The following is a 24,361-nucleotide window of genomic DNA, read 5'->3' as shown; positions in this document are numbered from 1 at the left end:
GTTTTAAGTAGTAAAAAAGAAAATGTATGTAAGGCACCTAGCTCGGTGGCTGTTATAAGTGATGGCAATCACTGTCATCCAATTTAAAAACCTGGTTCTTCCTTGATTAAAAAAAAAAAAAAAAAACAATGCTGGAAAAACAAAATAAAAGCTGGTTGTGAAACTTTGGCCACTATGAAATGAGTTAGTTGCATATCTCACAAAGAACAAGGAGAGAACCATATAACAGCTTTCGACAACTTTCAGATGTTAAAGGGACACTGAAGGAGTACCTGAAGGCTAAGCAAAACCTCTAGTTATATTTCCAAAATCTAGCACTCTTCTCACGATGTGCATTTCAAAACGTCATTGAAGAAAGGATTATTAATGAAAAATAAACTGAAATTGTGGGAAATAAGAGAGCACCATGTATTTTCAAAATTGACTTACTGGCAAGCACAAATTCAAATTCAGAGAATGCCCTCAGTTGATAGCCTCACCTAGTGGTGCTCAAGAGAAGGTATCATGGGCAGAGGGGACTGCTAATTAATATACGCACTTAACAAATCTGAACAAGCTGTCATTTCTCTGGCTTTTACTATCTACATATGTTTCCTCTCTTTCTTCTACCTTTGCTTTTGTCCTCCTACCTCTCTCTTTCCCTTTTTTCATCTCTCAACTACCTCCTTTCCATCTTCCTCTTTTTTTCCATTTTTCCTTTCTCCCCTTTCTTTTATTCCTACCATGTAGGCTTCCTTTTACTGGACATAAAATCGAATTGAACACCGTATCTTATTTAACATAATTTTTTCTTACCTTTAAATGAGATAAGAATATACACAAGCACCTTTTGTAAATTGTAAAGACTATACAAAAGCAGTATGCTAGCTATGTAATAACATATTTCTTTTTCAAAAAATAAGACAAACTAAAAATTGCTTTTCATTTGTCTGGACCTTATTTTTTCATATCAAGAACCTGTATCTCTCACGAGGAAAAAGTTCATCACCTTCGCAGAGCAAATATAAGCAACCACTTTGATTTTTCCATTAGAACTCTAACAAAAGCATTTACTGAAAATACCTAGAGAAGTTAGAAACCTATTAGTTGGGAAATACAATAAAGTTGTGAAGCCCGTTAGAACTAGTGACAAGAAGAGAGGTTGGCTGGAGGAGGAAGAGGAGCTTCCATGCTGCTTGTTACCCAATTACCACAGCAGAAAGGCAAGAACTACATTAAAATTTTAATCTCCAAGATAATTTAGCTTCCCATTGTTTATCTGTTATAACTTTAATGTTCTGGTTATATTATAACCTAAAAAGTATCAATAATGTTGCCCAAAATACTACTTAGTACTTGATATCATTTCCCTTAACACATGCATAGACCAAGATCTGAATTAGACAACTTCGATCTTGCTTTCTTACCTGTAAAAGTATAAAATATGCTCTAAGATCATCTTTTGTTCGTGGACTGTAAAAGAAACAAGCATAATTGATTATAGATTCGTATTTGATCTTATAGCATCTAACAAAAAATGATCACTACATGTTTCTGCGAGAACTGAGTTGGTAAAAGCCAAAAATGAGACTTGAGTTAATATGTATGATTACTGAGACAGTAACATTCACGATATGCTGGGAATATAGGTTCCTCTGTGCTTACCCTTGGCTGGTTCTGAAGATAACTAAAAAGTGAATTAAGTAGGCTATAACATTTTGGGGGGTAAATATCATGACTAACTCAGGAAGGAGTTAAAAATCTATGAACAATCAACAATTTTAGAACACTTATGTTTTTGTTTTAATAAAGGATAGCTGATATCTCACTTAAAAATACTGATGCACTGAAATAAGAAAATATGTTTGTGTTTACAGGTCTATTTCTGAAGAGATAGATCTAGAAATGTCTGCAAATCAAATCACACTTTAAATATATCTAGTATGTTTCAAATTAAATTCTAAATTAAATTCATATTTTAATACCTCTGAAAAATGACTAACTGGTAATTGTCTTCCATGTTAATCTGGATTGTCACATTATCAAATCTGACCAAGAGTTTTTGATATTCCAAAGCTGGTAAGGGTTTCTTTTTCACCCTCTCGGGATCGACTGAATACGTTCTCGCAAATACCCGGAAGTAACTTCTTCAATTAAAAATGGTTCACCTGTATGTTAACCAGATGCAATTCATGATCCTTGACTGGGTCCTTGATTGAAAAACAAAACCCAGATATTAAAGAACACTTTTGAGACAACAGGGGGAAATGTAAATGTGGGTTGCATTTGAGAGAGTCCTATTAGAAAAATGTTAAATTTGTTTGGTGCGACACAGTGTTATGGTGATGTAGGAGAATGTTGTTAGGGAATACACACTGAAGTAATTAGAGGTGAAGTGTCTTCCACTTGCTACAAAAAATAATTACACATGTACTCACATACATAGGGCGAGAAGGCAAAAAGCAAATGTGGCATTAAATTAACAACTGGTGAATCTAGGTGAAAGATGTACTGAGTTTTCATCATCTTTAAGTTTTCTGTGGTTTGAAAATTTTCAAAATTAAATGCTGGGGAAAAATGGTTCCCCTTCCAGTATCTCCTTGAATTTCCTTTAAGAAAATAAAATCACTAAATAATTATTTACTTTTCTGTTATAGTTACAAAATAAATCTAAAAACATAAACCATTACCCCAAATGTCTTAAACGACCTTTACAAAATGTGAAGCTACATAATCTGAAAATATATAACGTATGTATTAAAATGTGAAAAATGTATACACATATTTTTATAAAAATGTTTAGTCAATAACATTTCTTTGTAGAAGAACTATCTTGACTGAATGAGGATTTAAACTGTTTGTGCTTAAAACAAATCTAAACTATTTCTGTCTGTAATATTCTAAATAACTGTCATACTATTTTCTGAATGGGACTATTGTTATGTTTTAGAAATTATATTTGGAAGTATTTTAGGGGCGCCTGGGTGGCTCAGTCGGTTAAGTATCCGACTTCGGCTCAGGTCATGGTCTCGTGGTTCATGAGTTTGAGCCCCACGCTGGGCTCTGTGCTGACAGCTCAGAGCCTAGAACCTGCTTTGGACTCTGTGACTCCCTTTCTTTCTGCCTGTCTCCTGCTCACACTCTGTCTATGTCTCTCAAAAAATAAATAAATGTTAAAAAAATTTTTTTTTAAATGCTCAAGGCAATTCATAAATATTAAAATTCCTGGTGACAGGCAAACACTATTTTTTCCATTTTATAGCAATACCATGCCAATTTCCAATTTCCTGTCCTGGGGACTAGTAATCCAATGCAGTACACAGTTCTGCGCACTCAAGTTGTGGCGGGAGATCACAGCTCTAGGCCAGACTGCTTGGGTCCTAGTCCTGACTCCAGCACTTACTGTGTTAACTTGGGCCATTTATGTAACTTTTCTGTAAATTAGTTTCCTCTACTGTGAAATGAAAATAATCGTATTACCCACTTCACAGGCTTGTAGTGAAGATTCAATGAGAAACACATGGATGATTATTAGAAAGGTGCCTAGCCCATAATAGTCAGCGAGCTTTAGATCTTGTTGTTATTCTAATAAACCCAAAATAAAACAAGATTTTTGGGTAAAGACCACACGCTCCTTAGATAGATCAATGGAATTATCATTTAATGTGTCTCAGGCACGCTTCGGCAGGGCATGTGCTAGGCTAGAAAGCACTGAGTATGCTGAGCGTGGACTGAGGCCGGGCAGGGGCAGGCCCCTGGGCTTCCTCATCTCTCCGGAATGCTCCGCATGTGCTAAATCTCTCCATTTTCAGTAAAGCACTACGTGTTTGACCACAACCATACAATTCAAGGAAATGTAAACTTATTACTGGAATGATAAATTAGGAAAAATACTGTTAAGTTAAAAATCACAGGAAACTACACAGTGTGATGTCAATTGTTTAAAAAAGGTGACTAGGAAAAAAGATGGCAAAATGTTAACATTTTATACTTTAAAAACAATTTGTTTTAATGTTTTATTTTTTGACAGCGTAGAAACAGAGTGTGAGTGGGGGAGGGGCAGAGAGAGAGGGAGACACAGAATTCAAAGCAGGCTCCAGGCTCTGAGCTGTCAGCACAGAGCCCGATGTGGGGCTCGAACACACGAACTGTGAGATCATGCCCTGATCCGAAGTCTGACGCTTAACCGACGAGCCACCCAGGTGCCTCAACATTTTTATGCTTTTAAATAATACTAGTAGTGCTTTCTCTAAATTTTCTGTAATAACCATGAATTTCTTTGAAAATCAGAGCAATGTTACTTAAAAATACGGAGCACATTTAACATTTAATAATTTTGATATTATTTTTAAATGGGGCTTAATATAAACATTCGGATTATAATTTAATGGTATTTCTTTGGCTTCAAAAGAAGCTATTATTTACATTATATCCTACTTAAATAATATCATTTTAAATAATATGGACTTTTGAAAGTATATTGTTGTGTTATGCATATCCACAGTTTCAACATTATCAATCACATGGCCCATCATTCCTTATATAACGATTCAAGATTTAGTTCTAAGAAAAAAAATACTTCAGTAGCCAAACTTACATTTCCTTATATTAGAAAGAAGAAAAATTTTGCTCTAGTTACCAGGAAGTCCAAAGCTAAATTTAATGTCCACGTTATTTAACTCTAGATTACAATGTAACTACCCATCCCGTTTTTGTTCCACACACATATCTGTACATAACAAATTTTATATGCAATTTTTTTAATGTTTATTTATTTTTGAGAGAGAGATAGAGTGCAAGTGGGCAAGGGGCAGAGAGGGAGACACAGAATCTGAAGCAGGCTCCAGGCTCTGAGCTGTCATCACAGAGCCCAAAGCGGGGCTTGAACTCACGAACCGCAAGATCATGACCTGGGCTGAAGTTGGATGCGCAACTGACTGAGCCACCCAGGTGCCCCTATATGCAATTTTAAAGGACTCACAGATCCTCTGAAGCTCACCTATGGACCTTCCTGAGAAGTCACAAATCTCAAGTTAGAAAGCTTTGTCATAAACAGTTTGTTTGTTTATTTATTTATTTATTTATTTATTTATTTATTTATTTTAACGTTTATTTATTTTTGAGACAGAGAGAGAGACAGAGCATGAATGGGGGAGGGGCAGAGAGAGAGGGAGACATAGAATAGGAAGCAGGCTCCAGGCTCTGGGCCATCAGCCCAGAGCCCGACGCGGGGCTCGAACTCACGGACCGCGAGATCGTGACCTGAGCTGAAGTCGGACGCTTAACCGACTGAGCCACCCAGGCGCCCCTGTCATAAACAGTTTATAATTTCTTTCTGATCTATGTTTTTATAACAACTAAAATTTTTTTCTGAGAGTAAACTACATACATATATATTAAAGACGTATGGGATGTAGAAATTATCTGTATCAATTAGCTAAATGATAGTTACAATTACCCTTTCCATTCTCGTAATAGGCTGTTAATGATTCCCTTTAATACCGTCTTCTGAATGTCTTGAGGCTGTAGGCAAAAGAAAATCATAAAATAATTAGGATTAACTACTTAGGTGACTTTTATATGTTAATTATAGTGACAGATCTGTTTCAATAGTTAAAATCTGACTTGAGGACCCAGAACTGCCACTTATGGTGGTATCACTTTCACATCTGAGAGGGCTAGAGCACCAATGACATAAGATTACAATGAGAATGCTCCCCGGGATGGGTCATGCACCACCAACTGCACAAACATATACGGTGGCCCTTTGATGACCAACATCAGTTTTGTATGACTGAAAAACAATTTCACTCTCCCTGGATTGACAGGATAAAATCACGAGCACAAGTCCAAGAGTAGCATGTTTAACAGTATAAAATGGCTGCATATATTTAAACATATGAATACCACCAGAACCAAGTTATAATTAGCAGTTAAACCCACAATCCTATTAAGTGCAATGAAATTATGTTCAATAAAAAAATAAGACTTTTTTTCAGGGGCGCCTGGGTGGCTCAGTCGGTTGAGCATCCAACTTCGGCTCAGGTCACGATCTCATGGTTTGTGAGTGGGAGCCCCCGATCGGGCTCTGTGCTGACAGCTTGGAGCCTGGAGCCCGCTTCAGATTCTGTGTCTCCCTCTCTCTCTGCCCCTCCCCTGCTCATGCTCTGTCTCTCTCTCTCTCTCTCTCTCTCTCTCTCTCAAAAAAATAAAACATTAACAGAAAGACTTTTTCTCATTGTTGGATTTGGAAAAGGCATAAAAAAAATTCCTATATAGTTTAATAATTCAAATACTAAAAAAAATCGTATTTCCATTTTAGAGAGTTTTCCCCTTGTGTTGTAGATTTAATTTTTTAGTGTCTATAAAACATTGACAATATTCCAAGTCAAAAAAGGTCAGACAAATGTCCTAGGAGTGGAATTTTTGGGTCACAGTATATATGTACATGCTTAAGAGTTAGTAAGTAATGCCAAGCAATTTTCCAAAGTGGTTGTACTAGTTTATCCATCTCTCATCAAGGTATGAAAGTTCCATCTGCCCCACAATATTGTCAATTCATGGTAAGGTGCTTAAAAAACTTTTTACTCATTTTGAACAAATATGTAATGTTATTTACATTTCTCTCATGACAAATATTATTATGTACCTTTTTATGTATATTAAACAGTAAAGTACTCAGATATCTATTACTTCTTTTATTTGAAAGTGTACAAGAGGTCCTAGCCAGGGCAAGATAAAAGGACTAATGAGGTCAAAGTCTCCTTTTTCACAAATGACAGGATTGTCCATACAGAAATCCAAATAAATCTACTGATGCACTATTAGAATTAGTGAGTGAATTTGGCATGGTAAGTAAATAAAGATAAATATATGAAAGTATTTCTATCTACTAGTAATTAGAATATGAATAGCAAATTACAATAGCATCAGAAAAAATTCAAGTACTAGAAATAAATGTAACAATATACAGGCAAGACCTTTATCCAGAAAACTACAAGGAATCACCAAGAAAAACTAAAGAAGATCCAAGTAATTGGAGGGATATATCATGCTTACGGATTAAAAAAATGTCAATTCTTCACAAATTCATCTGTTGTACTGTGGTTCTCAAAATGTGGTCCCTGGATCAGGAGCAACAATATATCCTGGGAATTTGTTAGAAACACAAATGCTTGGGCTCTACCCAGACCTACTGAATCTGAAACTTTGTATTTTAAAAAGCCCTTCCTGTGATTGCCATACATAGTAAAGTTTGAGAACCACTATAAATTCAATGCAATGCCAGTACAATCAAATAATTTATCTTCTTTTGCTGACTAAGTGAAGCGTGATTTTATTTCGGCAAGACTTAGATGAACTGGACACAGAAGTATTTTCTGCTTAATTCTTTAATTAAAAAAATCTAATTTTCTGAGAATTCCAACTAAATTTACTGTAAAATTATATCAGAATTTCTAATATAATTATGTTACAAAGTGATTATTACAATATTTCTGTGGCTGCTTTTGAAATGCAGAAGAGATAGAGAGTTATGCTATTTGCATCTGTTCACAAACAATACTTACAGTATTAAGTAAGGCATCATATACAGCATTCACAAACTTAGCATTAATCCCAGAGTCTTCAATGGTATTAAATGAGGTGGTGGCATCTTTCTGCAAATTCAATTAGTAAGTTTAGTGTATATATAACATTTAAGGACTGTTCTTAGTAATATCTGAGCCCTAACCACTACTTCATAATGTCTTGGTAGGATGTTGAAAAAGAACTTTCAGGGCCAAGTTGCTAAAAATAAAAATGAACGTATGAGAATTATTTTAGTCACTTTCCTTTTTAAAACTGAAAGAGTGGCGTGAAGCATCAGCATTATTACAAATACTAACAACCTTTAAGATATCAGTTAAGTAATATTTATTTGTGATATGCATAATTTCAGAAATTAATACCTATAAATGTCTGTTTAAACGGCTGCTTAAGTCAATATTGGGTAGGGAAAGAGCTGAATTATCATATCTTCTTTGGAAAATTGAAAACTAGGGGCACCTGGGTGGCTCAGTTAGTTAAGCATCTGAAGGGCTCAGGTCATGATCTTGCAATTCGTGAGTTCGAGCCCCACCTCAGGCTCTGTGCTGACAGCTCGGGGCCTGGAGCCTGCTTTGCATTCTGTTTCTCCCTCTCTCTCTGCCCCTCCCCTGCTCATGCTCTGTTTCTCTGTCTCTCGAAAATAAATAAAAACATTAAAAAAGTAATAAAAGAAAAAAAAGAAAAGAAAAAAAAAGAAAACTAAAATTGAAAAATGTGTTTTATGTGTAATTACCTTAAATGCAGCATTTAGTTCTGGGAAAGAATCAAATGTTGTCAGATAAAAATCATGTACTGCTTTCCAATCTCCTGACGACTTAGCTTTTTCTGTATCTTCCCTAAAATGAAAACATACATCAACTATGACAGAAATACTACCCGGATAAAACAGCATTTCTTCTTTACAAATGTCACCAAGCATGTAACTTGAAATACCGAAGCCGTTCAGTATGTTCCAGTTAATGTAAATATAGTTTATGAATCTATAATTCTTAATTAGCTCATGATATCAATTCAGCTTTCCCATCTACATGCTTTTGAAAAAGGTCATTCTTGACATGCTCCTTACAATTAACACTTCCTTTCCTCCACTTCACAGCTAAGCTTCTTGAAAGATTTGTTTACATTCTCTGTCTCTACTTTCCCATTATCACTCAGCCCTTCAAGTATCCATTTGGACTTTCTTCAGTAGTGACATAGGCTTTAGAGTTTATGTGTTACATAGTAGATGAAATACTACTTTTTTAAAAAGGCAACATTTTATTATTTTATCACCACCTTCATCTCCTTTTTGTCTATTTTAACTCATATTGTTATTTAGTGTTGCTGCCACATTGTCTACCCCTTCCCTGTTATTTATACATTTGTTTTCACCTTCAACTTTTGTGTCTTCCCTCTTGACCAATGCCTTACAAACAGCCACGAGTCCAATTTCTCACACAAAAATATTAAAATATGGAAAGTACTAGCATGCAGATATCCATATGTCTACATATAACAGTGAGCTGAAACTTACTGAAAGTCTTTGATGGTCTTGGGCTGGTTAGGAAGAACAGGTTCTGGAAGAACTGGGGCCTTCATTTCAGATGATGATGCTTCTGTAGAGATACGCTGTTTTTGTCTAACATCAAGGCAAATTGGTGGTAGGTCTCTCACTGTGAAGTATAAAAAAAGCACTCAATGTAATTAATGGTAAAACTTTTCCAAATTATAAAATGCCAGGCTACCTCAACGTGAACAGAAAACAAATGAATTATTTAATAATACATTTGCCTTGGGATCACATAACAGAAAACCCACCACAGTTAAAGGGCGCCTACTGTAGGTTCTATTGCCACCAGTCCCCTCTAACCCCAACTTCACTCACAACGAATATTAGGCCGTATCTTAATTAAAAGTTATCTACAGATATAATCTACTAAATTTAAAGTTTCTTTCCTTGCTCCTTTCCAGAAAGTTGTGTTTCGGGGAGTATTTCAGTGAGACTCAATGTTTTTAATGTTTATTACCTTCTTGAATATATGTAAACCATTTATTTACATCCTCTGTAATTATTGACTGTAGTTTTAGTTTTTTTTTAAAAAAACTATTTGCATGACACTTTTCCATATTTTCCTTTTTCTTTTTGCAAATATTTGCCAGTTCACTGTTTGCTTTTTTGTTGCATTTCATAATCTTTTAATTGCAAAACAAAACAAATACAGAAGAATCTCACAAAAGGAATGCATGGCTTAATGAATTATTAGAAGACAAATAGCTTTGAAATCATGAATCAGTTGAGTGACAGAGTCTTACCAAGCCCCTCCTTTCTCCAATTACCCAGATGTGAGCCTCTGCCTGTTTCAATTGTAGTTAATTTCTGTCAAATTTTTTATCAATTTCTTCATTTCTTTTTAAATTTTAAACATTTCCTCCTTTTCATCTTCTAGTTCTCTTAGGGCATTAGGTGGTATGTATGTTTGCTTTTGTGTTCCCTCTGGTTTATTTCTAAAATTAAAAAAAATATATTTCTAATTCTTTCTTTATAATTCTTTTTTTTTTTTTTTAACATTTATTTATTTTTGAGACAGAGAGAGACAGAGCATGAACAGGGGAGGGGCAGAGAGAGAGGGGGACACAGAATCCGAAGCAGGCTCCAGGCTCTGAGCTGTCAGCACAGAGCCCGACGCGGGGCTCGAACTCACGGACCGCGAGATCATGACCTGAGCCGAAGTCGGCCGCTTAACCGACCGAGCCACCCAGGCGCCCCTCTTTCCTTATAATTCTGATTTTATCATTATATAATATTTCTCTCTCTCTCCAGGATTTTCTTTGTTCTAGGTCTACTTAGATTATCTGATATTAATACAGCCACTACTGTATATCTTTCCCCATCCTTTTACGTTTATCCTGCCTGTATTGTTATATTTGAGTTGAATTTCTTACAGATGACATACAGTCAGGTCAGATTTTTAATCTACTCTGCCAATCTCTTTTTTCTGATGTATTTTAGACCATTTACAATCAATGTAATTATTGATCCATTAGGGCTTAAGTCTGTTGTTTTATTTTTTGTTTTCTATTTGTTTTATTTTTTTCCTACCTTCTTGTGGGTTATTTTGAGCATTTTTTAGAATTCCATTTTGATTCATCTGTAGTGTTTCTGAAAGGTTGCTCCAGATATTATATACATACAACTTATCATAGTCTACTGGTGTTACCATTTTACCAGTTGGAGTGAAGTATAGAAATGGTACCTTTTACTTCCCTTCACTGTTTTCTGTTTATAGTGATCTTACCCTATAGGTAAGGTGCTGTGTTTGGCTGCTTTTCAGAGATGTGATTATCGAATGTCTTGACGTAGATTTCTTTGGGTTTATCCTGTATGTGGTTCACAGTTTCTTGAACCTGTTTATGTCTCTTCCCAAATATAGGAAGCTTTAAGTCATTTCCAAGTACTTTTTCAGCCTACCCTCTTTCTCCTGTCCTTCTAAGACACCAATGACAAGAAAGTAACCTCTTTTGTTACAGTCCCACAAGTCTCTGAGATAATTCATGTTTTCCTTCTAGTCTATTTTCTGCCTATTGCTCAGAGGGGGTAACTTCCATTGTTCTATGTTCCAGCTAATTTATTCCTGTCTCCTCCATTCTGCTTTCGAGCCCATCTACTAAGCATTTTATTTTGGTTATTTTACTTTATGAATTATTAATACTTCCAAACCAATAGAGTAGATGAATATTTTTCATATCCTAAATTCTACAATAATGAAATGTACACATATAGAATTTAATTCTACTCTTATGTAATCAGGATATATCTTCAACTAAGCAAACATAGCTGTATCAATCATCACAGTCGTAACATAGCTATAAGGTCTTTCCTTCCTTATCCACTCCCCCAGTCTAGTATCGGTCCTTGCATCTATGACTAACTTCAATAAACTAGGATAAATTTCATTAGTGTCAGGGTGTATTTTAAAGTAAAATATCTTTCATATTAGAGGATACTTCAGACATGCCAATTTCTTATAATTAACAGCAATGATTTTCAAACTTTACTGTGTATCAGAATCACTTGGAGAGCTTGTTAAAACACAGGTTACTAGCGCCTTCCCCAAGGTTTGCGATTGAGTAGGTCTGGGGTGGGGCCCAAGAATCTGTATTTCTAACATGTTACCAGATGATGCTGATGCCGCCGGTCCGAGGATCGCACAGAGAAACATTGTTCAGTGGGTACTAGGAAAGGCCAGCGATGCTGACAGTACAAGAGAGACGATTAAATTTCTTTCATTCAGTTCCAGAACTGATTTTTATACACTTTATTCAATATGGAAATACCCAATTTCTAGCAATTTTTACTTTAGGCATATATTGGACTGAGGTTCAATTTATTAGCAACTAAAATTAGGTATCTCTACAAATGATATCTTGTTGTGTTTGGAAACCTATAACCATAAGACAGAAATGGGCATCTCAGCAGCAAAGAAACAGATGACAGTCTCCTCTCTCCAACACCGGTCTTGTTACTGTTGTCTTGAGGCTCCTCTACAGTTTCTCTTCCTCTTCACCAGGCTCACCCTTTCCTATCCCTTCCCACACACCTTTCCCAACCTGGGCTATAAACACCCACTATTAGATACACACAGACTCATTCAAATATAAATTAACTTATTCACTCACAAAGCGTATATACACATTTTTATACCCACTCATTTTTATTAATACCATGCTGAGGTGGAAGAAGAGTGAAAAAGTCTAGTTAGTAAGAGAGCTGGATTTTGGCAAAGCCTGAGAGTGGGAAGATTCTTATATAAGAGAAATAGTAATGCTGAGACCGAGAGGATTATAGGGTGAGATTAGATCCAGAGGCCCAGATGGGATTTATTGTTAGGTCAGAAGGTAACTTGGACAGAAGAGTAACACAGAATGTTAACGTACTATGTAAATGGAACTTGAGTCAGAAAGAAAGGCAGATCATTTGCTCACATTAGTGAATGAAAGCCAAACTACAGGATGTGACTTTCAACTATCAAGAAAGGAAGAACAACAGCTCACAGCTGCTCTCATGTCCCTAAATATCAAGGCATTGTTTCCAGAGACAGGCTTTCAGTCTGTTCTCACAGATGGTTATTAAAGTCTAATTCAAGAGAGAAAATCAATAAATGTGGTGATGAGAGATTAATTAAATCTCAAACTGATATTATAAATAGAACAATTCTTTGTTCCATCACGTGCAGGCTTTTCTGCAATATAGAATACTGTAATACGCTGAAAAAAGCCAAAATATGTTTATCAGTGAAAACCTGTCATTTTGGTTTCATTCAGCCAATACTTGGGAACAATTTGTGCTAAATTGATAAGCAGTAATCGTCTTCCCTAGCTTTTAATATAGTGCTGCCAATTTTAGTTGGTTGCTTAGAAACATTAAGTGAAACACTTGAAGCCAGTGCAAAAAGATTAAGGGTTCTGGTGGGGGCTGGAAGTATATTGGGGGGGGGGAGTGAAGATCATAATACAACTATGTATAAGGGTGTGAGATTATCAGCCAAATTTTGCCAGCTCACTCACTGTTTTCAAGAAGCGATCATAAGCTGACTCTGGTTGGAAACTCGTAATATGTGGTTTTCCACAAGTGGAGCCACCAAAATTAAGACTGACATTTTAAATTGGCCACATGATTAGGACACTGAAGACTGTTCCTGGCCATCCAGCACAGATGGCAATGGCAGCATCAGAGGTAAACACGAGTCTCTGTGGAGGCTGGGCGTTCAGGAGGAGAACCTGGGCCTGTTCCTTATCCCTCTACTGATGGAAAGGAAACACTAGTTTAAAAGGTTTGCTGCTGGTGACACAGTGTTGCAAAATGCCATCCTCTAAGTGTCATCCCAAATAATTTACACTCAAGTAATAATAAAAAAGTAAGGACTTGGTCCCATTGTTGGCTCACTTACTCCTATAATCTTAGACATGTCACTGAAACTCCTTAGACCACACTTTTGACATTATAATATGAAAGAGATGGGGGCGGTGCGCCTGGGTTACTCAGTCAGTTGAGCATCCAACTTTGGCTCAGGTCGTGATCTCGCAGTCTGTGGGTTCAAGACTAGTGTCAGGCTCTGTGCCGACATCTCAGAGCCTGGAGCCTGCTTCAGATTCTGTGTCTCCTTCTCTCTTTGCTCCTTTCCTGCTCACACTGTCTGTCTGTCTGTCTCTCTCCCTCTCTCAAAAATAAATAAACCTAAGAAATAATAATGATAATATGAAAGAGATAACCTAAGTTAATTATTCCCAAGGTTCCAAAGAACTTCAAGGACCACCTCATGGGACTGGTGCTGGTGGATATGTTTGCTCAGAGCAGCTTAGCTTTTCTCTGCTTTTAACATAATGATGCCCCAAGAAAAATTTTAGTTTTCAAAAAAGTGTTTTCTATGAAAATAAAAAATAAAAATAAGTTTGAAAACCACTAGTTTAATAATTTCTAATGTCCATCTCTACAACTACTTAAGAACAAAAGGGGGACTTACAAACCAATCAAAAAAGTTGAAAAAAATTCTCTATTAATAGAGTGAACTATACGATGACATTATGACAGAAACTGAAGCAGCATGGAAACGGAACATGCATCTGTCTTCTAAACACCTGATTTTAGTTATGATTTCCTGTCCTACAACAGGATATAAGAAAAAGTTCTAAAACAAGAGTCAAAAGACCTGGCTCCTCTTTGAGGATTTTACACTCACATGGTGTGGTCATTTTAAAATACATAGATGAACATAGGGGAAGGGAAGGAAAAATAAGAGAAAAACAGAAAGGGAGACAAAGCATAAGAGAGTCTTAAATACGGCGAACAAGCTGAGGGTTGCTGAAGGGGAGGTGCGTGGGAGGATGGGTTAAATGGGTGATGGGCATTAAGGAGGGCACTTGTGGGGATGAGCACTGGGTGTTACCCGTAAGAGATGAATCACCAGGTTCTACTCCCGAAGCCAAGACTACAATGTATGTTAACTAACTTGAATTTGAATTAAAAAAAAATAATAAAATACATCTATAAATCCTTTTATATTTCCCCCATGAAAAGATGGAGTCTAACTCTTCTCCCTTGGAATACGGGCCAGCTTTAGTTAATCCTTGCTAATGAAAAACTGTGACAGAGTGATGCTGTATGACTAGGTTACGAAAGGTAATAAAACTTCTGCTTGCTTGTCTCTTTTTGGGGTGCTTGACCCTGGGGTCCAGTCACCATGCCGTGAGGAAGCCAAGCAGTCCACGAAAAGGCCAGGTGCAGGTGTTCCATCTAGAACCGATTTAAAGTCCAAGACTACAGCCAGCATCAGTCACCAGCATAGGAGTGAACAAGCCTTCAAGGGATTCCAATATTGTAGAAACCAAAACAAATAAACAAAAGCAACCTGGAAGAGTCAGAAATCATGCAGGGAGGGAAAAAATTTAAAAACCTATCGCCAGCCTTTCGGCTGGAACCGCCATCTTCTAGTGATTCGCTAAAATGACCAACTCAAAGGGAACGGGGAGAGGCACCTGCCATATGTTCTCTAGGCCTTTTAGAAAACATGGAGTTGTTCCTTTGGCCACATACATGTGAATCTACAAGAAAGGTGATGTTGTTGACATCAAGGGAATGGACATTACTCAAAAAGGAATGCCCCACAAATGTTACCAGGGCAAAACTGGAAGAGTCTACAGTGTTACCCATCTTGCTGTTGGCACTGTCGTAAACAAACAAGCTAAAGGCAAGATTCTTGCCAAGAGAATGAATCTAAGTATTGAGCATATTAAGCACTCAAAGAGCCAAGATAGCTTCCTGAAACCCGTGAAGGAAAATGAGCAGAAAAAGAAGGAAGCCAAAGAGAAAGGTACTTAGGTCCAGATGAAATTTCTTGCTGTGGTATCTGAAATCAGCTGAGGGCACTCAGTTCACCTCACTGCTTTAACCTGGGGAACTGCTGACAGCTGGAGAGACCATATTTCTGCCAGACATTTACTACATAGTCCAAATCACAGCTCTGTCAGATATGCCAATGGTTCTTTTGTTTCCCAGGACTCACTCATGGCCTGGAAGCCCACTGACTTCCCCAGAAAGGACTCATAAATTCTTGGGGAAGCTGGAGCCACATTTGATTCACAGACTCTGTTCAGACTATCATCTCCTGGGAATCTTCACCTAATAGTGGCAATATTGTCCCTTAAACATCCAAGGTTTATGCTCGCTATTCAGTTTTTCAGAACTAAGCAGTGTGTGTGTGAGTGTGTGTGTGTGTGTGTGAGTGTGTGTGTGTGTGAGTGTGTGTCTGTATAATTATATAATTTAGGCAGTATATTGTTTACAGGAATGTATAAAAACTATTTTTTTTTTTTTAAATCAAGGGAGGGTGCCTGGGTTTGTGAGTTCAAGCCCCATGTCAGGCTCTGTGCTGACAGCTCAGAGCCTGGACCCTGCTTCAGATTCTGTCTCTCTCTCTCTGCCCCTCTTCTACTCATGCTGTCTCTGTCTCTCTCTGTCTCTCTCTCTCTCTCTCTCTCTCTCTCAAAAATAAACATTAAGAAAAATAAATAAAAATTAAAAAAAATCAAGGGAATAGTAGTTACCTCTGGACACAAAGGCAGGGCAATGCAACTGGGGTGGGCTCAATGGGGCTTTTAAGGGGCCCGTAATGTTCTTTTTCTTGATTTGAGTGCTAAGTTCGTGTGCTTTCCTTTTATTATTATCAAAACCATACACAAATGTTGATGACATTTTTCTATATGTGTGATGTTTCAAATTTTAAATAATTTGTGCAGTTACTCATGAAATAAGTAATGGAAACTCCTGCCCATTGTAATCCCTTCCGTCCAATGTAACTGCTTGTCATATTGTCACTCACACTTACTGAATTTCATAAGGCACAGAAATGAATGCTTTAAAAAATTTTTTTTAACATTTATTCATTTTTGAGAGACAGAGACAGAGACAGAGCATGAGTGGGGGAGGGGCAGAGAGAGAGGGAGACACAGAATTCGAAGCAGGCTCCAAGCTCTGAGCTGTCAGCACAGAGCCTGACGTGGGGCTCAAACCCATGAACTGCGAGATCATGACCTGAGCCAAAACTGGACACTTGACCAACTGAGCCACCTAGGCGCCCCATAACTGAGTGCTTTTAAATGCTTTTTTTCATTAATCCTTACAAATTTATGAGGTGATTTCTTTATTACGCTATTTTATAGATGGAAAAACAAGCACAGAGAGGTTAAACAACTTTTCCAGGACCATACAGCTGGTAAGTTACAGAGCCAGGATTCAAACACACCCTGATAAGTCATAACATCCATGTTTTTTCCACTGTCTAATAATGCCAAACCTTCTACCATGTAGGAAAACAAGTAGCAAAACTAAAGCCTAAAGTGCATGGAAGTAGGGGCTGGTAAACTATGAAATGGCAAACAAAACTCAGCAAGGATCGAACAAAATCATTATGTTAGAAAATTAACCCTTTAAATCATAAAACTTTGAGGTAGAAGGTATTTTCAACACATAACGCCCCATTTCCTCACTCTATAAATGAGTAAAAAAGAAGGCTCATGAGCGCTATATGTAATGTCTAAGGTCGCAATGACAATTACTGGTAGTAGTTAACTCAAAAATTCAATTCTTATTTAATATTATAATTTACAATGTGTGGATACCAGGCAGTAATAAATGAGCTACAATTTGAAGGATCCCTCTCTCAGTTCAGTACTTTTATTGCTTTTGATTACTTTAGTAGCGGCAGGCAACTGAAACAGAAAGAGACCAGAGTGGATTAGTCATAACAGGTGGTGTTTACATCATTGTCTATAGGGTGACTTTTCTGAACATTTGGCAAAAAATAAAATGGAAGGTGGGAGAGAGAAAGGAAGAGAGAGGGGGGAAAATCCTCTGACTCATAGGACTTTAGCCACCAGAACCAAATATACTGCAATATATTCATTAGTTTTTGGAGATGTACTTTTTACGAAGTTCAATGATGTTTATGTTTGTAAAACTGCAACAAAAGCATAGGCGAAATGTTCTCTTGTGGGTCTACTTATAAAAATATTAAAAAGTCCTTTTGATGTGCTACTGGACATATCTTTGAAAATTTATTATAGGGATGAGTCTGACATTGCAACAGGGAAAACTGACCAGAAACCCAGAAAAAAACGGTCTCCCATGTATTTCTGCACTGAGTAAAGACACCATGTACCGTGGAGGCTGGATCCTGATGCACAGATGTATTAAAAACTCAAGGAGATTGTAGATGCATTTGCTCTCAGACCCAACAATCCCACTTCTAGGAATATCCTAGAAACACTGGCATATGAACAAAAAGACACGTATAAATTCATTCAGTGTGATGCTGTTTACACTAAAAGAATGGACACAACTCATTAAATTTCTCTTAATATCATCTTATTAAATAAGCTATAGTATGTCCAATACAGGGGAAGAAAACTATAAAAAAGAATAAGGGTGCTCTTTATGTACTGATACAGAAAAACACACAGGATACACGGACTAAAAAAAAAATAAGGTGCAAGACAATGCACATGCAGTTACTTTTTCTTTAAGAAAAGGTAGGAAGTGAAAATGTGTATTTGTATTTGATTTCATTTCCATAAAGAAGCACAGGAAAGAATACAACAGACAGCAGGGAGGAATGTAAAACTGAGACGTCCAAAACATAACTTATTTTTTATAGTACTGATTTTTGAAACACACAAATGTGCTACCTATTCAAAAAATTACCTTCAGTATAAAAAATAGAAAGGATAGATAGCCCTTTCCCTCTCCAAAATAGAGGCTTAAGGAGCCTACAGACTAGTAAAGAGACAGATGAATAAACAAATAAATGCAGCAAGGCACTCTGAGTTCACGATAGATGTACTTCTCCCCTAGGTAGAGTTAGGAAAAGTCAAGTCCAAGGTACGCACTCTGACCTAGGGAAAGATTTTGGAGATTTAGTCCAAAATCAGTTCATTCTCCCCAGAAACCTGGAAGTGGGGTCATCTGAGGTTTTGGAGATACTTCTAGGGTAAGATTCCAAAAGCAGCTATTTCAGATCCTTTTCTCTCTCCCAGATGGCAAGTCCTGTGCTGGATTTCTCCTAACAGCTTGTGGCTCGGTCGGCCTCTGAAGCCGCTGTCGGAGAAACCATGCAAACTCTGTGGTGCTTCACCTGTTCACCTGTGTAGAGGTCGCAGGACCCCGCCACACACGGCTCCACCCACCATTTGAGCTGAGGACCACTCTGTTTCCCAGAGCTATTTCAGAGGGGCAAAGCTCACAGGACACCTTTCTCCGGAGTTACGCCTAAAACTGCAGAGCTCAAGGTGTCACCTCAGGGCTCTTCTAGATTAAACTCACCAAATGCACTGAGCCAGAGAGGGACAGTGACCCTGAGGGAAATGTCAGGGTTCCTGTCTACTCTTTTCTGAATTACCAGAAGGGCAAAGACATTTTAAAAGATACGGGGAGGATACTGCTTCATTTCTTTTAAATCTTTCTGTGCTGTTTAAAGATGTTTTAAATAAGTCTGAAAGGGGACATAACCACTTTAGAAAGGAAGATACAAAAGAATAAGAGAGAAGGTAGTGCTAATCCCCCTCCACCATTACTTACCATTTATATTGTTTCTCTGAAGATGTATCATCCCTAGCAGCTGTTGTAGTAGGTAAAACTCCTACACTTCCCTGATCTCCAAAAGGACAGCCAACTCGACACACATACCTAGTCATGTGATCTCCAGGGAGGAAAGGCATCCCTCAGCTGTTAGGTAAACCCACGCTGGGCTTTTGCAGCTTCTCTAATACCACTTGAAGATCAGATGGGGAGACAAGCTGTTAGAGAATACCCAGCATAGGTCCTGCTACCAGAGGGAGGAAATTGTAATAACTGCCAAGAATGATGCATCTTTGAGGAAACCATCTTACTGGCAAGTAAAAGAGGCTTCCCAAAAGATCAAGGAATTATAAACATGCTTACATTTGTCAGACTTAGTCTAACTTCCCATTCAAGAAAGTAATTCTGTCTACAGCATCCCTGACATATGAACTCCAGGTCATACCTGAATCCAGCCGGCATCCAGACAGAACAGCTAGGAGAAGTCAGCACTAGGAATTCCAAGAGGGTAAAAGAAGTCTGCTAAGAGGTCTTTTCCTCTAGAGTGGTGCATACAAATACTCCAAGTTCAGGTTGGGGCTGAGCCCAGATTCCACACGACTGGCACAGATGAGAGGGCCTCAGACAAGCAGTGGGGTCTCAAACACATGGACCATATTCAGAGTCAACGCACCCACCCAAGGAAGAGGCAGGTAGATTGTGGGCAAATAAGTTGGTTCAGACATCAGGATTTTAGTATGGACAGAATGGAATACAGGAATCAGTGTGGAAGCAAAGGCTAATGAATTTGAACAAACAGTCCAAACAAAGAAGGTCACAGCTAATCATGACTTTCTTTTTGACTGTCATTCTCCACAGCAGACATTTCAATGTTCTTAAGGTTCTTGACACTGTTGTGGACTGAACTGTGTCTTTCAAATAGATAGGTTTGAAGATACACTGAAGTCCTAAACTCTAGGACCTGTGAATGTAACCTTGATTGGAAAAAGGGTCTCTGTAGATGTAATCAAATTAAGATGAGGTCATACTGGATTGGGGTGGGCCCTAATTCAATGACTGGCATCCTTACAAGAAGAGGGAAATGTGGACACAGAAAGGCATACACGAGATAATGCCATGTGAAGACAGAGGCAGAGATTGGAGACAGGCATCTCCAAGCCAAGGGACACCAAGGATTGCTGGTAACCACCAGAGGCCGGGACAGAGGCATGGAACACATTCTCTCTCAGAACCTTCAAAAGCAATCAATTCCCCCAATGCCTGGATTTTAGACTTCTAGCCTCCAGCACCTTGAGAGAATAAAGTTCTGTTGTTTTAAGCTATCACGTTTATGTTCTATGTTACAGCAGCAGGAGGAAACTAATATACCCTCCACAGAGAGAAGTGAATTCAAGGCGAGAAGTGAGTTTCCTACTTCCATTTCCTCTTCCTACTTCCTCTCTTCCTTCTAATTCCACAGTGTGAGTAAGAGGTGCTCTTCTCTCCTCACTGGAGCTGACGTCTCAACCCCTACGCTTTGCGTTTTTCCTTGATCCCATCCTCATGCCGCTCACTTCTTTAGTCTACTAGTTCATTTTATTATTCTATGTTCCTACTGAAACTTTAGTCTCCCTCTGTATTAGATCCTTGCCCTTGACAACACTACCCTGCAAGATCCTGCTTTTCTTTCAGTTCAAGCTACTCTAAAGGCAGTCTACGTTGCCCTTACATCCTCGCCACTAGTCCACCCCTTAACTTTTACAATTTGCACTGTCCTCACACCATCCTACTGAAACTGTTCTGTTAAGTCACCCATGCACACATTAACCAACAAATCTTTGGCTTTGTCTCAGTGCTTACTCATCTTATCCTCACTCAGCAATGACACTATAGACTATATCCTCTCCTTTAATTTTTTCCCCCTTGATTTCTAAGTCACAGCGCAACATGATTTTTTCCCCCTTTCAGGACTCACTTCCTTTTCTTTCACCAACTCTTCTTTCCATGAAGGCATTACGAAAAACTACTTTTGGCTTTCTTTTCCTTTTTCTATTTCTGCCATTCATTAGCTGTGTACATTCAAGCAGGGCAAGTCACTTAAAAGTCTCTGTGGCTTAAGTTTCCTTAGCCTTGAAATGGGAAAAGAATTCCAACATCAGACTGCTGTAAGGACTAAAGGAATTCATACATATGTACAGTGCTTAGAACTGTGAGTGGCACACAGTAAGCACTACATGAAGTTGCTGCTGTGGCTGCTGCTGTTACTGCTTGGGGACATCCACTCCGACAGCCATTTCCTCTGTTCTGAATTCTCTTTGGTTTTACTCTATGTAGTATATACAGGTGACCACTTAACAATGTGGGGGTTAGGGGCAACCAACCCCTCATTCAGTTGAAAACCCAGATATAACTTTTGACTCCCCCAAAACTTAACTACTAATAGTGTACTGTCGACTGGAAGCCTTACTGATAACATGAACAGTTGGTTAACACATATTCTGTATGTCAGATGTATTATATGCTGTAGTCTTACAATAATAAGATAGAGAAAGTAAAATGTTAAAAAAATCATAAGGAAAATATATTCGCTGTACTGTATTTATTTTAAAAATCTGCATATAAGTGGATCTATACGGTTCAAACCTGTGTTGTTTAAGAGTCAACTCTACTTGCTAAGAACCTCTAATGGACAAGGTAACTGCCTAGGGCCTGTGGGGATTACAGAGGTATTTATTCCCTCATGGAACATACGGTCTAAGAGATTACAGTATACAAGTGATATTTCATAAGACTGGGAGACTAATAAGAGGTAATAACAAAAGAAAACCTAAATGGAGCGTCAAAGAAGGGAAGAACTGTATCTGGTTGGAGAGAATCAGCAAAGGTTTGGTAAAGAAGTAGTTTGGAAGGACAGGATCTCTGTCAGGTGGAGATGAGGGGAGAGTGCATTCCAGGCAGTGGGATCAAACTGGCAAAAAAACCCCTCTGAGGTAAGGTGTGAGGAGGCATCCAGGAGAAGAGTTGAAATGTAAGTTATATGTAGGGGAAAAGTGGGACATAATGACGAAAAGCTGTCATATTTTGAACATCCTTGAGTGTCATGGTAAAAATTTTTTTTAATTTAATTTTGGAAGCGTTAGGGAATATGAAGATGATATAATAAGAGTTGTATGATTAATGTGATATGATTAATCAGGCAAGAGAAACAAGTCAATCAGGAGTTTCCTCTATCTGTCAGAGGAACAAGAGTTTTGTTGTCAGAAATTGTGGACTGAATTTTGGTTCTGACACTTAGCGGTGACCTCGGCCTAGTCATTTACCCTCTCTGAGCCTGTTTCCTTACTTATAAAATGGTGTTATAAACAGAAACTAAGATGGCCCCCATGAGTCTCAGCTTTCTAATATTCCATCGGGATTACATGACAAAAGGGACTGCAGAGAAATAAGTACTTAAGGTTACTAATTGGTTGACCTTAAAATAGGGAGATTATCCAGGTAGGCAAACCTAATGACTGAGACCTTTAGAGGCAGAGAGTTTTCTCCCACTGGTTGCAAAAGATAAAGTCAGAGAGACTGGAAGCAGGAAGAGGATCCAACACAAGGGCGCCGGCTGCCGGCCTTAAAACAGGAAGCTGTGATACTCCAGGGTCTATGAGCGGAGGTGGAGGGTGCAAGTGGTCTCTAGAAGCTGAGAGCATCCCTGGCTTATGGCCACCAGGGAGGCGGGACGTTGGCCTTACAACTGCAAACAACGAATTCTGCCAGCAGCCTGAAGGTGCCTGAAGGATTCTTCCCCAGGGTCTAGCCCAGCCAACACCTTGTGAGGCTCTGAGTAGAAAACCCTGCCCACCCACCAAGACCTCTGACTTAAAGAGCCATCAGCTAATAAATAGGTGTTGTTTAAAACAATTAGGTTTATGGTAATTTGTTATACAGCAATAGATAACTAATACAACAGGGATTCTAATATCTATTCTATTTTGTGTGACTGCTGTGAGGCTCAAATAAAATGATGTATACACAAATAATACACAAATAAAATTTATAGCTGGTATGCAGTTAACATGTCTCATATACATATCATTTCTCTCAACTCCACTCCCTCATCAAATAGGCTCATTTTCTTTGTTTAATGGTACCAAACTACAGGTTTATTTTATTTTGTTGTGGGCTTGGGGACTGTGACATAAAGGGCACAAGTGCCTCCTTGGAGTAAGCCTGAGATGACAGAATATGAATTTATGTATGTGTGCACACTGTTGAGTATATAAATAAAGGAAAAAGGAAGTTATCAAAGGCAAAGGTTGATAAATCAGATAATGTAAATACTAACCTGCAAAAGTGTAAATTATTGTGTAAATTAAGTAAAAGTAAATTAAGTAAAAGTGTAAATCAATAGGTCGAGCACTAGTGTGGAATGTCACTTAAAAATCTGTGTAAGAATAATTTATGCCAGGGGTGCCTGGATGGCTCAGTCGGTTAAGTGTCCAACTTTGGCTCAGGTCATGATCTCATAGTTCATGAGTTTGAGCCCCACGTCGGGCTCTGTGCTGACAGCTCAGAGCCTGGAGCCTGTTTTGGATTCTGTGTCTCCCTCTCTCTCTCTCTGCCCCTCCCTGGCTCGTTTCTCTCTCTCTCTCTCTCTCTCTCTCTCTCAAAAATAAATAATCATTTAAAAAAATTTTTAAAAAAGAATAATTTATGCCACATGCACCTGATGGACACAATAATTTACCAAAAACTGTGTCCTTAAACATTTCTAGGTTTGTTTTCTTTTGTTTGGATGCAAGGGACATTTAAACCTTTGCAGATTTCTTTTGTTATAGGCCAGGGGAACTCAAAATTATGCAAGTAATGGATGTTTCCTGTGACAAAACAATACAGAGTTGTATAAAGAAATAAAGCATATTTATAACATACACCCAATTCTACTTTTCTGAGAAAACCATTAACTGATTGGTGGGCATCCTTCCATGCCTCTTCATATGCTCAAAGAAGTAAAAAAGGTTTCCCTATTCTTAGAAAATTGGAGTCATATTATGTGTAACTTGGGTTTTTCATTTTACAGTGTATTGTGTGGCTCTTTCTCCTAGACACTTTATATACATATCACATTTTTCTTAATAGAGGCATAGTATTCCAAGCCATCCATTCATAAAAGTGCCAATTTTCACACTCCCTAGACAACATCACAGATATAAATCCTTT

The 24,361-nt window shown here is 37.9% G+C and overlaps 1 protein-coding gene across 7 annotated transcripts in view; it reads right to left on the bottom strand.

Annotated features, from left to right (window-relative positions):
* The window catches only part of HECTD2 (HECT domain E3 ubiquitin protein ligase 2), an 80,264-nt gene that overhangs the window by 35,253 nt on the left and 20,650 nt on the right, over positions 1 to 24,361 (bottom strand). For all 7 annotated transcript variants that reach the window (XM_042960738.1, XM_042960737.1, XM_042960740.1 and 4 more), the window contains exons 3-7: positions 9,080 to 9,218; positions 8,300 to 8,402; positions 7,548 to 7,637; positions 5,438 to 5,502; positions 1,407 to 1,452 (exon numbers count right to left, since the gene is read on the bottom strand). In XM_042960738.1, the coding sequence (XP_042816672.1) occupies positions 1,407 to 1,452; positions 5,438 to 5,502; positions 7,548 to 7,637; positions 8,300 to 8,402; positions 9,080 to 9,218 (443 nt within the window). The remainder of the gene's footprint in view (positions 1 to 1,406; positions 1,453 to 5,437; positions 5,503 to 7,547; positions 7,638 to 8,299; positions 8,403 to 9,079; positions 9,219 to 24,361) is intronic.

This window comes from Panthera tigris, chromosome D2 (assembly GCF_018350195.1).
Source record: "Panthera tigris isolate Pti1 chromosome D2, P.tigris_Pti1_mat1.1, whole genome shotgun sequence".
Taxonomy (NCBI): Eukaryota; Metazoa; Chordata; class Mammalia; order Carnivora; family Felidae; genus Panthera; species Panthera tigris.
The sequence above is the reverse complement of the archived record's forward strand: the minus strand, read 5'-3'. Positions and strand labels throughout refer to the sequence as shown.